Source organism: Vombatus ursinus, unplaced genomic scaffold, assembly GCF_900497805.2.
Source record: "Vombatus ursinus unplaced genomic scaffold, bare-nosed wombat genome assembly UNPS02014820.1, whole genome shotgun sequence".
In the NCBI taxonomy this organism is placed as follows: Eukaryota; Metazoa; Chordata; class Mammalia; order Diprotodontia; family Vombatidae; genus Vombatus; species Vombatus ursinus.
Window position 1 is genome coordinate 83,823 of NW_020954598.1, and position 16,904 is coordinate 100,726.

General features: G+C 43.6%; 1 protein-coding gene across 1 annotated transcript in view; it reads right to left on the minus strand.

The window, feature by feature from the left end:
* LOC114024241 (obscurin-like) overlaps positions 1–16,904 on the minus strand; it is a gene marked incomplete at its 3' end in the record, with an annotated part of 134,013 nt that overhangs the window by 83,701 nt on the left and 33,408 nt on the right. The window contains 7 exon segments of the mRNA XM_027837253.1: positions 1–122; positions 3,624–3,899; positions 6,717–6,992; positions 9,372–9,647; positions 10,972–11,247; positions 12,593–12,868; positions 16,274–16,549. Coding sequence (XP_027693054.1) covers positions 1–122; positions 3,624–3,899; positions 6,717–6,992; positions 9,372–9,647; positions 10,972–11,247; positions 12,593–12,868; positions 16,274–16,549 — 1,778 coding nt within the window.

Here is a 16,904-nt window from a genome sequence, read left to right on the forward strand (position 1 = left end):
CTTGTACCAGGTCACCTCTGTCTGGGCCTGGGCCAGCTCACAGCTCAGGGTGGCGCTGCTACCCGCCACGGCTTCCACCTTGTTCTGTGTCTGCTGCTCCTTGGCAAACACCACTATGGTCTCTAGAGGAAAAAGATAGTCAGAGAATCCAAATGAACTATCAGATTGTTTCCGTCTAAATCGGTAGCACTGGGTAGAATAAAGGCAACTCTGGGTTGTGAAGGAACACATTCACTCATTTAGTAATCCAACAAACATTCATCAAATATAGAATGCCCTGTGCTTGGTGCTGGGGACACAGAGATAAATAAAACACAGACCCTTCTCTCAGAAAGCGTAACATCCAATTGGGGAGGGAGGGGGTAGGGAGAGGAAGACACTTAAACGAATAACTGATATTACAGCATGAGCAAAAAAGGCCCACAGGAAGTGTCAGGAGGGATTTCAGGAGGGAGAGAACACTTCACATTGGGGAGAAGGTGTAAAGAGAGGGTCAGGGAAAATGGCACCTGAGCTGGGCTTCAAAGGAAGGGTAGAAAGGATATCAACAGATGGAGATGGGGCAGGGAGGGGTTCATTCTAGGCTAGGGAGATGGAATGAACAAAGGAATAGATGGAGACAGGGGAGAAAGCAGTCCATTTTGGTGACAAGGATAGAATAAATGAAGGAGAATAGCATGAGATGTCTGTCAGTACCCATTGTCAGTATACTCTAAATAAACAAGTTGTGTTTTGTTTTGTTTTGTTTCTTTTTTTTTTCTTTTTGGCCAGGCAATGGGGCTAAGTGACTTGCCCAGGGTCACACAGCTAGTAAATGCTATGTGTCTGAGGCCAGATTTGAACTCAGGTCCTCCTGACTCCAAGGCTAGAGCTCTATCCACTGGGCCACCTAGCTGCCCCTGTTTTGTTTTTAATGGAGTGAATAACACAGATCACTGATTCACTTTACTGAAACAAACTACTTAGGGTTATGAAATTTTCAGGCTGGAGGGCTTCAAATGACAAAGGGCGTTTACTATAGCCTAACTCTATTAGTTGTAAATAGCTATAGAAGGGGGGGGGATTCAAAACCATCCACTGACATTTACCAGCACCAATCTCTGCCCCAGACTAGACACAATATTCTGTGGGGAGCCTGAGAGATGAGGCTTGGGACATTGTCATCTCCCTGATTTTAGACACTAACTTCTTTGCATTAAGTGAAGAATGTAGCCCACACTTGCATTAGTTCTATAGGCTGCCCTATAGTTCTATAAGCTGCCCAAGTCTTTTCACTAAATGATATTAAGGCTCCCTATCTTGTACTTGTTCAGAAACACACTTTTAAGGTTAATCTGCATTATTAATACTTTCCCCCTTACTTTCTTAAATCAGCAAAACAACAAATCAAGCCTGGATTTGCAGCATTTGCCCACTTCCAAGGTATAAATTTTTAGGGACAGCTAGGCGGCTCAGTAGTAGATAGAGTACAAGGCCTGGAATCAGGAAGACCTGAGTTCAAATCTGACCTCAGACACTTATTAGCTATGTGACCCTGGGCAGTCATTTCACCCTGTTTGCCTCAGTTTCCTCATCTGTAAAATGAGCTGGAGAAGGAAATGGTAAATCACTCCAGTATCTTTGCCAAGAAAATCCCAAACGGCATAATGAAGAGTTGGACACAAGTAAACAATGACAACAACAAGGTGTAAATACTCATAATGGAAATTTAACAATCAGTTTTTGTTAGTTTGAGCTAGCTCTAACAAACCCCTGGTCCTGGGGGCCTCAATGTAGAAGGACCTTGACAAGCTAGAGGACAACCAGGATAGTGAGAGGACTGAGGGATTTAGGGGAAAGAAACTGGAAATGGTTAGCTTGGAAAAGAGGAGACTAAGGGCAGACATGATTGCTGTCTTCAAGTAAGTACTGAAAGGTGGAAGTGGGACCAGACTGGCAATTCTAGACCTTCGAGGTCAGAACCAAGAGCAAGGTGTGGATGTTGCAGACGAACAATTTTAAGTGCCAGCAGCATTTTAAGCTGTTTAAAGTTAAAACTGCACTCAGATTTTAGGGACACCTTGTATAAAGTGTGTGTGGGGATACTGCCTAAACAATTAAAGTTATCCCAAAGGGGAAAGAACTGCCTTGGTAGGTAGTGAGTACCTCATCAATGGCACTCTCCAAGCAGAAGCTAAATGACTACATATGACAGGGATGTTGAGGGGACTTCTGCTCATGTATGGGTTGGACTTGAGAACCTCTGAGGTCCCTTAGAATTCTGAGGTTCCATACTTCCATGAGTCTACAACATAAGGTCTGGAAATTAAGAAAATGCTTTCTGCTGGTGGGGAAGGCAGAGGGCTCTGAGTCAGGAACTACTAAGAATTCTGAAAATAATACGTGCTAAAAATCCTTCAGAGAAAATATGAATTCTTGGTAAGAGCTATGGCATTCAACAGGTAAAATTCTAATGGATAGCATGCCTTGAGGCTGACCTTTTTGGTCTATTGGGGTCTTTTCATGTGTTGGGACACATCTCCAATTATATAATGAAATTCAATGAGAAAATCAGATTCATTCTACAAAAATTCTCCAACTTTCCCAAAATACATCAATTTAAAAAAAATAATTAATATTAGTTTTGGGTATTCCCACCCAAACAATGCAATTTAACCATACTACTGGAACATAATAGCAGCACAGAAAATCTAAAACCATGAAGAATTCAAAATTCACTTCTATTTGGCTTTGAAATGCAGCATAAGACTACTTTTTCTTCTGTCTTTTTATCTCTGGTGCCTAGCATAGTGCTTTGCACATAGTAGGTGTTTGCTGGTTTGGACTAGATTTCACCAGGTTCATTCTTCTCCTGGATCAATATTAAAGTGCTGTTCTTTGTCCTGAGCACACAATGGCATCCCAGAAGCATGCCTGTGGTCAGAGACAACCATCCTAGGAAGGAAAAGCTAATGACAATCCACCAAGCTGCTGTCACACCAAAGATATAATTCCCTCATGGAAAAATGAAAGGTTGCTATCTACTCTATATCTTGTATGTGCCTATTTATGTATATGTTGTTTAGAATGTAAGTTTCTTGAGGGCAGGAACAGTTTTTTTTTTTAATTTTTCCTTTTATCCTTAGGTCTTAACACAATGCCTGCCACGTAGAAGACACTTACATGCTTTTTGATTGAATGATTCATTGAGATCCATTTTGTACTTCAGTCTCTCATTAGTCCCAATGACAAAGGACTAGATGGAGCTGTGGAAGGTGCTGGATAATGAGTACTTAGCACCTGAGGGCCCAACCTCTACTAGGTGCTGTGTAGAACAGGTCCCATTTAATCTATGGGCCTAGAACATCAGAGAAATCCAGATAGTAAAGTGGAAATGCCCAAGGCTGGGGATGAGAAAAGTGAATTTGATAATAGACTTAATTAGCCAATGGAGGGGATCCAGAAAACCATTGGGAGAAGAGGATATGAGTAACTCCAAATTCAAAATTTCAAGGTTCTGTCTCTATCTCTGTATCTTTCTTTGTCTGTGTATCTGTCACACACACACACACACACACACACACACACACACACACACACACCCCAGAATGCATTAAAATTCTCCCTCCTTCCAGGACACTGACCTTTGACATCCAGATGGAAGGTGACCTTCTGGCCCCCGGCCTCACAGGTATACTCCCCAGCATCAGCCTTCCCTGCCTGCTGCACCACCAGCTGCCGGCTCCGGCCCTTGGCCTCCACGTGCACCTTCTGGCTGGGGCTCAGTTTCTTCCCATCCTTGTACCAGGTCACCTCTGTCTGGGCCTGGGCCAGCTCACAGCTCAGGGTGGCGCTGCTACCCGCCACGGCTTCCACCTTGTTCTGTGTCTGCTGCTCCTTGGCAAACACCACCACAGATTCTGGGAAGGGGGATGAACACACAGGGTCAAAGACATACCACACTGGGCCCTAATTCACTTTCCAGAAACTCAGTGAGTAATTTTTAGTCTAGATGTTAGACTCTGGCACCCTCTGGTGAATTGTGAGATTACAGCCAGCTCTGTTAGATGTATTTAACAAGAGAAGCCACAAGAAAGAGTTAAGTTCTAAGAACTGAAAGGGTAGGATAAGAGAGAACCCCTGATGTGATGAATTCTCTCAAAGGAGCACAGTGAAAATTCCAGAGCCAAGAGTGTACTACAGAAGTCTTAAAAGGTTTCAAAGAAAAAATGAACAGCCAGTAGCAACAACCACCAAGTTTTCTGTTCTGTATAATGAGAGCCAGTTTCATTAAATAATCAAGGTCCCTTCCTGTTCTGACATTCTAAATTCTGTGTTTAAATACACCTCCCAGCTCTAATAGTCCATGTTCAAAGATCCCTCCCAGCTCTAACATTCCACGTTCTAAAGTCCTTTCTAGACTCTAACATTCCATGTTACAAGGTCTCTCCCAGTTCTAACATTCCATGTTCTGGGTCACTTCTAGCTCTGACATTCCATGTTCTAAGGTCCCTCCTAGACTCTAACATTCCATGTTTTAATGTTTCTCCTAGTTCTAATATTCCATATTCTTAAGATCACTTCCAGCTGACATTTTTAAGTTACATGTTCCAAGGGCGCTTCCAGCTCTAATATTCTATGTTCCAAAATCTCTCCTTGCTCTGACATTCCAAGTTCTATGTTCTTATGTCCCTTCCAAATCTAACACTGAATGTTCTAAGGTCACTTCTAACTCTTATAGAAATGTTCTATGTTCTAAGCTCTGACATTCTATGTTCTATTTTTAATAGGCAGGACATCATCTAGCATGCTATCGGATGATTTTCTCTCTTAACTTTGTCCTTAAAATCAAAAGTTTAAAGATTTCTAAGGAAATTTATTGTTGTTTAGTCATTTTCAGTTGTGTTTGACTCAGTGACCCCATCTGGGGTTTTCTTGGCAAAGATACTGGAGTGGTTTGTCATTTCCTTCTCCAGTTGATTTTACAGAGGAGGAAACTTAAGCAAACAGGGTTAAGTGACTTGCCCAGGGTCACACAGCTAGGAAGTGTCTGAGGCCAGATTTGAACTCAGGAAGATGAGTCTTCCTGACTCCAGGCCCAGTGCTCTATCCCCTAAGCCACCTAGCTGCCCTAAGGAAATCTAAGGATTTCTGTTTCTGTTTCTGTTTTGTTTTGAAATATGAGAATACATGCCTGATTTTATCATAGGAGGCAACTAGAAAGGACTCACTTTACAGAAAGCCTCCAACTTTCCTTGAGCCCATCTTTCCCACATATCCAATCAGGTGCCAGGCCTTGTTGATTCTACCTGTACAGCATCTACCTGTACACCATCAGATCCCCACCTTTCTGCTCCTGAAGCCATCAACCTGGTCTAGGCCCTCATCACCTCTCACAGAGACCCTCTTTCAAATCCATCCTCCTTACAGCTCTGAAACTAATTTTGTTGAAGTTCAGGCTTGCCCAGGCCACTCCCCTACTTAATAAACTCCAGTGGCTCTCTATCACCTCTGAAATAAAACACAGATTCTCCTGGCATTCAAAGCCCTTCACAACTGGTCAGCTAGTGATGTGCTTGAAACACAACAGGGTCCTCTGGGGAAAGAAATGTATGCATGATCCAACTTTTAGTTTAATCTGTATCATTAGCATTTCCTCCATCGCCTTTTAAATCAACAAAACAGTAAATCAAGTCCTGATTTTTGGCAATTGCCAATTTCCAAGGTGTAATCGCTCACCTTGAAAATGTATTAACTGGCCTTCACAAGTCAATTCGAGCTGCTGCCTCCAGCATACCCGTGGCCACAACCTGTTTTTTCCACCTCATCTACAGTATTCCCCTTCATCCATTCTACAGTCGTCTCTTATCTCCGTGCCTTTCATTTAGCTATCTATCCCCCAAACCTGGAAGGCTCTCCCCTCCTCACTCTTGCTTCTTAAAATCCCTCACTTCTTTGAAAATTCACCTCAATCCTTACCCTCCACGTGAAGCTCTTTCTGATGCCTCCCCATAAACCACTAGTGCCTCTGCTCCCCCTGCCCCCAATTATCTCATATCTATGTTTTTATATTTGTATCTAATTGTATATGTACAGGCCTCCGCTGGCAGAATGTAAGCCTCCAGAGGACAGGGACTGTTTCTGTCATCCTGGTACCTAGCATAGTTCCTGGGACACAGCAGGCACCTAATAAATGTCTGTTGATTGATTGATTGATTAAGCAAACAATGCATGTGTTCCTGCTTTCCTGATTTTCTTTGCACAAAGACTATAGCAATTGTGTGTCTAGACCTGGGCCTTAGTTAGTCTACAGTCCCTTCCTTCAGCTTCCGACAATCAAGGCATCAGAGACCTCGAAACAATGAGATAGGATGAACAGAAGAGTGAGTACAGATGACATATTGATAAGGGTTCCTAGGATGTAGAGCTAGAAGAGAATTAAAGATCACCTTGTCTGAGCCTTTTATTGTACAGATGAGGAAACTGAGGTCCAAGGTCCAAACAAATGGCAGGTGTATAACCTAAGTTTTAGATGCAATAAGAGGGAGTACTGAGATTTGAACTCACATCCTCTGATTATAAATCCAGTGTGTTCTTCCACTGTACCATAAGAGGACAGGTGAAGAAACTATAGAGTGAAGAGACATTAGCAGTCCCAGAGTTTCTAGACCATAGTTAAATCTTCCAGCTACCTGTAACAGAAAGCATTATAATTTCCTGATGCAGAAAGTGCTAACCTTTGACATCCAGACAGAAGGTGACCTTCTGGCCCCCGGCCTCACAGGTGTACTCCCCAGCATCTTCCTTCTCCGCCTGCTGCACCACTAGCTGCCGGCCCCGGCCCTTGGCCTCCACGTGCACCTTCTGGCTGGGGCTCAGTTTCTTCCCATCCTTGTACCAGGTCACCTCTGTCTGGGCCTCAGCCACCTCACAGTTCAGGGTGGCATTGCTACCGGCCACGGTCTCCACTTTGCTCTGAGTTTTCTGTTCCTTGGCAAACACTACCACAGGTTCTAGAAAAGGGAAGGCAAAACACACAGGAGTCAGAGATATAGCCCACGGAGCACTTGATTCACTTTCCACAAACTGACATTTTGTAGATGAGTAATTTTTAGACCAGAATACAAAATTAGACACTGGTACCCTATATAGAAATTGAGGCTACAATTTTTGAACCAGACTATTATTATTCGCAGACAAAAGGGGCAAAAAAAACATAATTATTCTCATTTCCACAGCACTTTAAGATTTATAAAGTACATCCTAACTATACCCCCAATGTAACCCCATTTTACAGATGAGAAAATGAAGGCTCAGAGATGCTTATTAGTACAAAAGCTGGGATTCGAATCAATGCCTCCTGAGTCCAAGTCCATAGCTCCTTTTGTTACAACTCTAGGGATTGTAAGAGCATGATCAAGGGTATCCTTTATTTCAGGAGAATTTCCTCTAGGCTGGTGGGAATAGCCCAGAAGATATGCTAAGGCTACCCTTTGACCCAGCAATAGCATTTCTAGGGCTGTATACCAAAGAGATCATATAAATGGGAAAAAGACCCATATGTACAAAAATATTTATAGCAGCTCTTTCTGTGGTGGCAAAGAATTGGAAATTGAGGGGATGCCCATTATCTGGGGAATGGCTGAACAAGTTGTGGTATATGAATGTAATGGAAAACTATTATGCTGTAAGAAATGATGAGTGGGCAGACCAGAAAAACCTGGAAAGACTTGTATGGTCTGATGCTGAGTGAAGTGAGCAGAACCAGGAGAACGTTTTAGACAGTAACAGCCATGTGGTGCAATGACTAACTGAAAAATTTAGCTCTTCTCAGCAATGCAAGGATCTAAGACATCTTCAAAGGACCCAGGATGGAAAATGCTATCCACATCCAGAGAGAGAACTATGGAGTCTGAATGCAGATTGAAGCACACTATTTTCTTTCTCTCTTTTTTTTCTTTCTCATAGTTTTTCCCTTTAGTTCTAATTCTTCTTTACAACTTGAGTAATGTGTCTTTTAAGCACCAAGTAGGGAATACCCTTCCCTACCTAGCAATCTACCTAATCCAGGGGTAGGGAACCTGCAGCCTCGAGGCCACATGTGGCCTTCTAGGTCCTTGCGTGCAGCCTTTTGACTGAGTCCAAGTTTCACAGAACAAATCCTTTCATTAAGGGGATTTGTTCTGAGAAGTTTGGATTCAGTCAAAGGATCACCCTTGAGGACCTAGAAGGCCACATGTGACCTGGAGGCCTCAGGTTCCCCACCCCTGCCCTAGGCACATTGATTCCAGAATCTACCCTTTTAGCCAGAGAAGGGAGATTTCTTGGGCAGTACCATCCTTCGGAGTTGCTTCATGGGTAACTCTGATTTCCAGAGTTCCTGAGCTCAGAGGAAGATTTTCACAACACTGTAGTGTTCTTCTTGGAGAAAGAAGAGAGTGATCAACAGAGGCTCAGCCTGCAGCCCCAAGGTTGCACTCAAGCTGTGCTGTGGTGAAGAGGACACAAGAAATCTGGACCTTCCTAATACAGATACTGCTGCAAGTTCCTTGGACAGCGAGGGCTCTGGCAAAGGGGCCTGGTTGGCTGTCCAGCAGTTCTGCAAAGTGCTTCTCTTTAGAGGAGCAGCTGATGGGCTATCTGAGGGCTTTGTTTGTTTCTGCATCCGTACATGGACTGCTGTTTTCCCAAAGCCAGCATCTTTATTGTGTGCCTTGGGGCTGTCAGGGATTCTGTTATCCATATTTGGGGAAATCTAAACATAAGCTGTAAGTTTCATTTTGGAAATTTTCCTGGAGTAAAACTCTGGGGTGGGGACATAAAGAGCCAAAGAAAGAAACTGAGTCTCTTCTGATTATGCCTCTAGGATTGGACCTGGTCAGTGTGAGCCCAGAGTCAATGGAGGATATTGGGTCCCAGGTGACAACAGGATTTTGGGCTGGAAGGCACCTTAGAGATAATAATAATAGTAACTAACAATTATATAACACGTTAATATTTGCCAAACACTTCACGAATGTTATGTCATTTGATTTTCACAACAACCCTGTAAGGTAGATGCTATTATTACCCCCATTTTTTTTTTGCTTTTTTTTTTTTTTTTGGAGAGGCGATCAGGGTTAAGAGACTTGCCCAAGGTCACACAGTTAATAAGTGTTAAGTGTCTGAGGCTGGATTTGAACTCAGATCCTCCTGACTCCAAGGCCACAGATCTATTCACTGCGCCACCTAACTGCTCCTATTATCCCCATTTTACAGAAAAGGAAACTGAGATTGTTTGCAATCCAAATTGTTCACTTCACAAAAACCAAATACACACACACACACACACACACACACACACGCCCTTGAATCAGAAGGCATTCTGCTCCCCAACACCCAGAGCAGCTTACCTTTGACATCCAGACGGAAGGTGACCTTCTGGCCCCCAGCCTTACAGGTGTACTCCCCAGCATCTGCCTTCCCTGCCTGCTGCACCACCAGCTGCCGGCCCCGGCCCTTGGCCTCCACATGCACCTTCTGGCTGGGGCTCAGTTTCTTCCCATCCTTGTACCAGGTCACCTCTGTCTGGGCCTGGGCCAGCTCGCAGCTCAGGGTGGCATTGCTACCCGCCACGGCCTCCACCTTGCTCTGAGTCTGCTGCTCCTTGGCAAACACTTCCTTTGATTCTGGAGAAGGGATGAACACAGTTTCAAAAAGGAGGCAATGGGGTATAGTGGAAAAAACCCTGGCCCTTGGGTCAGAAGACTTGGGTTCAGACCTTGCCACTATAACTTACTTTCTGTATAACCTTAGACAAATCACTTAACCTTGCCTGCATCTGGGCTCCCTCATGTGTAAAGTGAGTGAGTTGAACCAGATGACCTCCACGGTCCCTTATGATCCTGGCATCCTAGAACTACAAGGGTAGCATTGAATAGATCTGCTAATGCGGCAGGAATTCCCAATGGACTGGTAGGAGGAATATAGGGGGAATTCCAGAGCCAGGAATTCACTACAAAATTCTAAGAATGTTGAAAAGGTAGGGGGATCTACTCATCAAGGTCAGTTTACAGTGAGGTGGAGAAGGTGTGGACTAGAGAATGTGTAAAATCCCTTCCAGTGATCACACTGTCATCCTACATCCAGTCTCAGAGAGTCTCTGGTGTTCTATGATGCTCAGAATGTGAGTTGTCATTTTAATCCCTTTATTACCAAAAACCTTAACTCAGTGGGCTTGGATGTGTGTGTGTGTGTGTGTGTGTGTGTGTGTGTGTGTGTGTGTGTCTGTGTGTGTGTGTGTCTGTGTGTCTGTGTGTTTGTCTGATTTATTGGGTGTTGTTAGGAAAACTAAATTGGCTTTATAGAAAAACTACAACTTTGGCCACATTTGTTCCAAAAAGCAGACAATGTGTGTACATTAGTTATGCCAATTCATTTTGCATTCAGGTTACAGCAAATGATGCCTTTTATTCTAGGACGTGGTCCCCTCTAGTCTTATGACCTGTATGGGAGGCAGCATGATAGAGCAGAAAGGACACTAGACTTGGAGTCGGGAAGACCTGAATTCAAATCTAGCCTCAGACACTTACTGGCCGTGTGATCCCTGCCTCACTTAACTCACCTATAAATTGGAGGGGCTGGACTCATTAGCCTCCAAGGTCCCTTCTGGCTCTGCTTGTATGTTCCTATGTCCCTTCCCTCCTATTTCCTCACAACTATGGCATCAAAGCCAGGTCAACAACAACAGATCAGAGAAAGAAGAAAGTGATGTTAATAACAGACTGAATGACTTGAGACAGGTCAAGAAAAACATACAAAGTACAATAAACAGCCCCAGAGTTTCCTCTAGGTTAAACAGGCGCACATATATATGTATACACAATGCACATGTACGTACAGATAGACACATACATGTATACCTGTGCATATATACCTGCACATGTATGCACACATCTACACGCACACTTGAATCAGAAGGCATTATGGTTCCCCAGACTCAAGGAAACTGACCTTTGACGTCCAGATGGAAGGTGACCTTCTGGCCTCCGGCCTCACAGGTGTACTCCCCAGCATCTGCCTTCTCCGCCTGCTGCACCACCAGCTGCCGGCCCCGGCCCTTGGCCTCCACGTGCACCTTCTGGCTGGGGCTCAGTTTCTTCCCATCCTTGTACCAGGTCACCTCTGTCTGGGCCTGGGCCAGCTCACAGCTCAGGGTGGCACTGCTACCCACCACAATCTGTACCTCGTTCTTTGTCTTCTGCTCCTTGGCAAACACCACCACAGACTCTGAGAAAAGGACGAACACGTCAGGTCAAAGACACATCACAGCCAATGTGTCATTTTCCAGAAAGTGAAGCTTTGGAAGTCAGTAATTTTCTTGTTGGAGTACCCTGAGGTTAGACCCTGGCACCTTCTGTTGAAGTGTGAGGCTACAGCTCTGCTCTCTCAGACAATGCAGTTATTCTGACAGAAGAAGAAAGGTGAGCACTAGGAGCCATGAGAGTCAGGGAAACCTGATGTGGGAGACTGTCGCAAGGGCTGGTGTAAAGAAATTAGGAGGAGTCTACTATAAAGCTCTAAGAAATACTATAAGAGAATGGTAAATTACCAGGAGATACAGTTAATAAGTTTTCTCCTTTGTAAAATTAGGAGATGGACAGGCTGACCTCTTTAAGCCTTCCCAGTTCTGAGATCCTATGTACTATATTATCGGTATCTAGGTGGCATAATGCCTAGATTGAAGGGCCTGAAGTCAGGAAGACCTGGGTTCAAATCCAGCCTCAGACACTTACTAGCTGTGTGACCCTGGACAATTCACTTAACCCCTCTTAGGGATTCACTATCATACGGCCCTCGCAGCTCTGACACTCTACGAATTTATGACTGCTGTTAGTAGGTAGAACATCATTGTCATACTATAATACCCAGCATGCTGCAGAACAGAATACTGTCTTAATTCCTTATAAAAAGTTAGAATGCAATGGACTAGGGATTGCTGTTCTGTTTTTGGGTGTGGCAACACACATCTGGTTTTCTAACGGGAGACAGCAGAACAATTTGACATACTTTATAGAATGACTCCATCCTTGCTTGCGCCCATCAGTTCTATAAAGCCCAAAGTCTCTGCTGCTACATTTTTCTCATTTATTCAACATAAGGGCCAATAGAAAACTTGACTCTAGAATAAGCCCTCGTTTGTTTTATGGTTCCTTCCCCTCAGCCTCCCACAGCCATTGCATCAGAGATTTCTAGACAATGGCAGAAGAAGACTGGGGACACTGAGGCAAGAGGCAGGACTGTGGTGGGGAGGGGTTGAAGGAAGCAGGGTTATTTCTAAGGGACCAAATGCCTGGCAAGTTGTTATGTCGATCAGATGACTAGGCACATGGAGCCTCCGGACCTCCTCCCAGCAGCTGTTTCTGTCTCTCTCCATCTCTGCCCCAATCTGTGCTTCTCTTTATCTGTCGGTCAGTCTGTTTGTCTATCTCTCTTCTTTCTCTCTCTCTGTCTCTCTCTGTCTCACACACACGCATGCACACACACACACACACACACACACACACACACACACACACACACACACCCCCTCTGAATCAGAAGACATTTTCACCCTCTATCCCAGGCAACTGACCTTTGACATCCAGACGGAAGGTGACCTTCTGGCCCCCGGCCTCACAGGTGTACTCCCCAGCATCTGCGTTCCCCGCCTGCTGCACCACCAGCTGCCGGCCCCGGCCCTTGGCCTCCACGTGCACCTTCTGGCTGGGGCTCAGTTTCTTCCCATCCTTGTACCAGGTCACCTCTGTCTGAGCCTCGGCCACCTCACAATTCAGGGTGGCGCTGCTACCAGCCACGGCCTGTACTTCGCTCTTTGTCTGCTGCTCCTTGGCAAACACTGCCACAGACTCTGGGAAAAAGATGAACACAAGAGTCAAGGACCCACCACACAGGAAACTGGTTCACTTCATAGAAACGAAAATTTTTGGAAATAATAATCAGACCAGAGTACTCTGAGTGACACCTTCTGGTGGAGTGTGATTCTACAGCCCAGCTCTATGAGACAATGAATATTTGCATGAAAAAAGACAAGAGCTGAGTTCTAGAAACTCTAAGAACAAGATCAGAAGGACTCCCTAGGCAGGAGAACTTCCTAAGGCTAGTAGGATGAGGACAAGAAGACATCCAGAGCTATAAATTGCAGAACAATGGAATTGCAGAGGCAGAAAGGAACTCAGAGACCATCTGGTACAACCTAGACCTAAAAAACAATACCTGCTACAACATAACCAAGAAGTTATCATCTCACCTTTGCTTGAAGACCTCCAATGAGGAAGAACCCACAACCTCCCAAGATGGCACCTTCCACTTTTGGATAACTAGTTCTCAGGAACTTGTTCTTTATGTCAAATTCTAATTTATCTCTTTGTGACTTCTACTCATTGTCTCTAGTTCTACCCTCTGGGCTGGGCCCAAATAGAACAAGCTTAATTTTTCTTTCACTTAATGGTCAAAGACAGTGATCATATTCCTCATGATTTTTCTCTTTTCCAAGCTAAATATCCCTAATTCCTCGAGCCAGTCTTCATGAGGGATGAACTCAAGGCCATTCACCATCTTAGTTGTTGCCTATGGATTCCTTCTAATTTTATATTTCCTAAAATGTGATGCCTTGAGCTGAATGCAATATTCCAGATAGTCTGACAAGGGCAGGACATAGAAAGACTACTACCATCTTATTCTTGATAAATATGCTGCTCTTAACACAGACCAAGATTGAATTAGCTTTTTTGGCTGCCATGGGATACTGTTGGTTGACTTGTAATGAGCTCTCAGTCCATCAAAATCCCTAGATCTTTTTTCCCCCAAAATTTCTCTCTCATCTCCATCTCTCACACCTTTCTAATCTTGTTCTTATGAATTTGACTCTTTGAACCCAAGTGTAAGGTTTTGTATTTTAAAATGTGATTTACATGACTAAATTACATCATACTAGATTTAGCCCATGATTCTAGCCTATCAGAATCTTTTTGGATCTTGACATGGTCCATCCTGTGTGTTCACTATCTCTGCCAGATTTTATCTGCAAATTTGATAAGCGTGCTATGGATGCTTTTATCTGAGTCATAAATAAAAATATTAAACAATTCAGAGCCAAGCATAGGTCCCTGGCACACTCCATTGGATAACTGCTGCCCATGTGATGTCCAGCCAATACTGGCTACTCTTGGGGTCCTGACATTCAACTGGGTTTGTCTCTACTTTTTACACTAACACCCACCTCACATCTCTCCATCTTTTACACAGAATATCAAGAGATACTTCATCAAAAGCTTTGCTAAAATTTCATTTTCCCTCCTCTAGCCCTTCTCCAGTCCCTTTCCTGTTTTCTACAGTCTTTCAAATTTTGCAATTGCATCTGCCAGGTGTTTCAGTACCAGAAAAAGTATTTCACTTGGTCAAGGTGATCTGAACTCATTCGAGGCACACATGTGCTCTCTTTCTGCCTCTTTATTTAGTTTTTAAATTTTACTTATTTGATTATTTGTTTATTTATTATCTCTCCATCAGCCACTTTTGCTCTGTCTTTTCCAGTTTGAAGGTCAGTTTCCTTGGCAGAGAATCAAAATATGATTTGAGCTGCCCTGCCTTCTTTCTGTTATCAGTTGTTATCCCCATCCCCAGAAGCCTCCTGTTTTCCACAGAGCAACTAAAAAAAAAAAAGAAAAAACAACCAAAAAATCTTTTATTTTGTCCTTAATGTTCTTCATCACCATTAACTCATTGTGAGCAAATGCTGTCCGCCTCCAGAGAAACAAATGATGAACTCTGAGTTCAGATTGAAGTATATTTTTTCCACTTTTTCTTGCCCCCTCCCCCATAACATGGCTAAAGTAAAAATATTTTGCATGATTTCATATGTATAATAGGCATCATATTTCTTGCCTCCTCAACAGATAGGGCAGGGAAATAGAGAATTTGGAACTGAAAATAAAAATTGAATTTAAAAATTAAAAAAACTCATTGTGAGCTTTAGCATACAGCTTTTAGAGTAATATTCTCTAGTCATCCTTTATTACAAGCCTTTGCCTCCATCTTTTATATATGGGTTCTTATCACCTAAGGGGTTTGGAGAGCTCCCTGGACATCCACATTAGCCTCTTCAGTGCTTAGCATAGTGACTGGCACATAGTAGATGCCTACTATATAAATATTTATCATATAAATATAAAATAAATGCTTATTGGTTGACAACTCCCCTTTTCATTTCAAGTATTTCTGTATCTTCAGAATTTTGCTCTTGAAGGCTTCTCATCGCTCCTAGGCTGACTTCCCCTACAGCATTTTAATCATGGGATGTTTCCTCTGAACCCTTTGAAATCTGCTCTCCTAAAATCTGGAGCTCACATCACATTCCGTCCAGCTTTCCTTCCTGCTCTCTCACAAACTCTAAGAGGGAATGGTCACTTTCCCCCAAGTTTCCCATCATTTTCCCAATCAGATCCAGAACACAGTTACCCCTTGTTAGTTCTTTTACCTTTGAAAAAAGAAATTTTCAATAAATGGTATATCCTCTTCTAGTGGAGAGGGAGCTCCATTAAATGTCTGGATAACTGAAGTCTTCCATGACTCCTATAACATCTATCTTTGTGCCAGGCTTATGGTTGGCGATTCTTCATCTATATCCTCTTTATGCCTATAGCAGGGCTTCTTAAACTTTTTCCATTCACGACCCCTTTTTCACCCCTTTTCACATTTTTGGCATCATTTACTGGCACTGCATGGCCTGAGGGCATGCACAGTGCAAAGTGCACATGCTTTGTGTTCATGACCAAGGCTGCAGTGAAGTTGTTCGATGCAACATGGGAAAGCGTCACCAGAATCACCTTGGATTTTTTACACATTTGATTTTTAATTAATTTTTCATTGTTGTGCATTCAGTTTAAGAAGCACTGGTCTATAGCATACTCTGCTGACAAAAGTATTCCTGCTTCTGTCCCCATGGATAGTCAACCAAAATCTCTCTACCATACCTGCCCTTCTTTGATTCCTAGATTTCCTTATGTAGAATAAACAGGGTGTTTCAAAAGTCTTTGTGCAGTTTTAGGTTTTGATAAATTAAAGAAACATGATAGGTAAAAAAGTGTGCAGAGAGGTGGTGGCTATTGATATGCATTAAGAAGATATACAGGGTATTCCAAAAAATCTTAGTGTAGAACTGCATACTCACAAACACACACACACACACACACACTCACATTCACACCTGAATCAGAAGACATCATTCCATTCCCTCTCCCCCTGGGTGGCTGACCTTTGACATCCAGATGGAAGGTGACCTTCTGGCCCCCGGCCTCACAGGTGTACTCCCCAGCATCAGCCTTCCCCGCCTCCTGCACCACCAGCTGCCGGCCCCGGCCCTTGGCCTCCACGTGCACCTTCTGGCTGGGGCTCAGTTTCTTCCCATCCTTGTACCAGGTCACCTCTGTCTGGGCCTGGTCCAGCTCGCAGCTCAGGGTGGCGCTGCTACCAGCCATGGCCTGTACCTTGTTCTGTGTCTGCTGCTCCTTGGCAAACACAATCACAGATTCTGCAAAAGGGATGAAACACAGAATCAAGAACACGGGATCCTAATTCATTTCACAGAAAGCAAAATTATGGAGATAAGTTTTGAGACCAGAATACCCTAATGGCAGACATTGGTACTTCCTGCTGAAATGTGAGACTATAAGCCGGCTGTAACTATCCAGACAAAAAAAGAAAGAGATGAGTTCTGGGAACACAAATGTGGGAGCCCCTGATGTGGGAGAATTTTCTAAGGGCTGGATAAGAGAAATCAGGGGAGAATCCCAGGGCCAGAACTATGCCAAAAATTCTAAAAACATTACAAAGTAAGAGGCAAGTAGGAATGATTCATAATAACGAGAATGGTAATGGTTAGCATT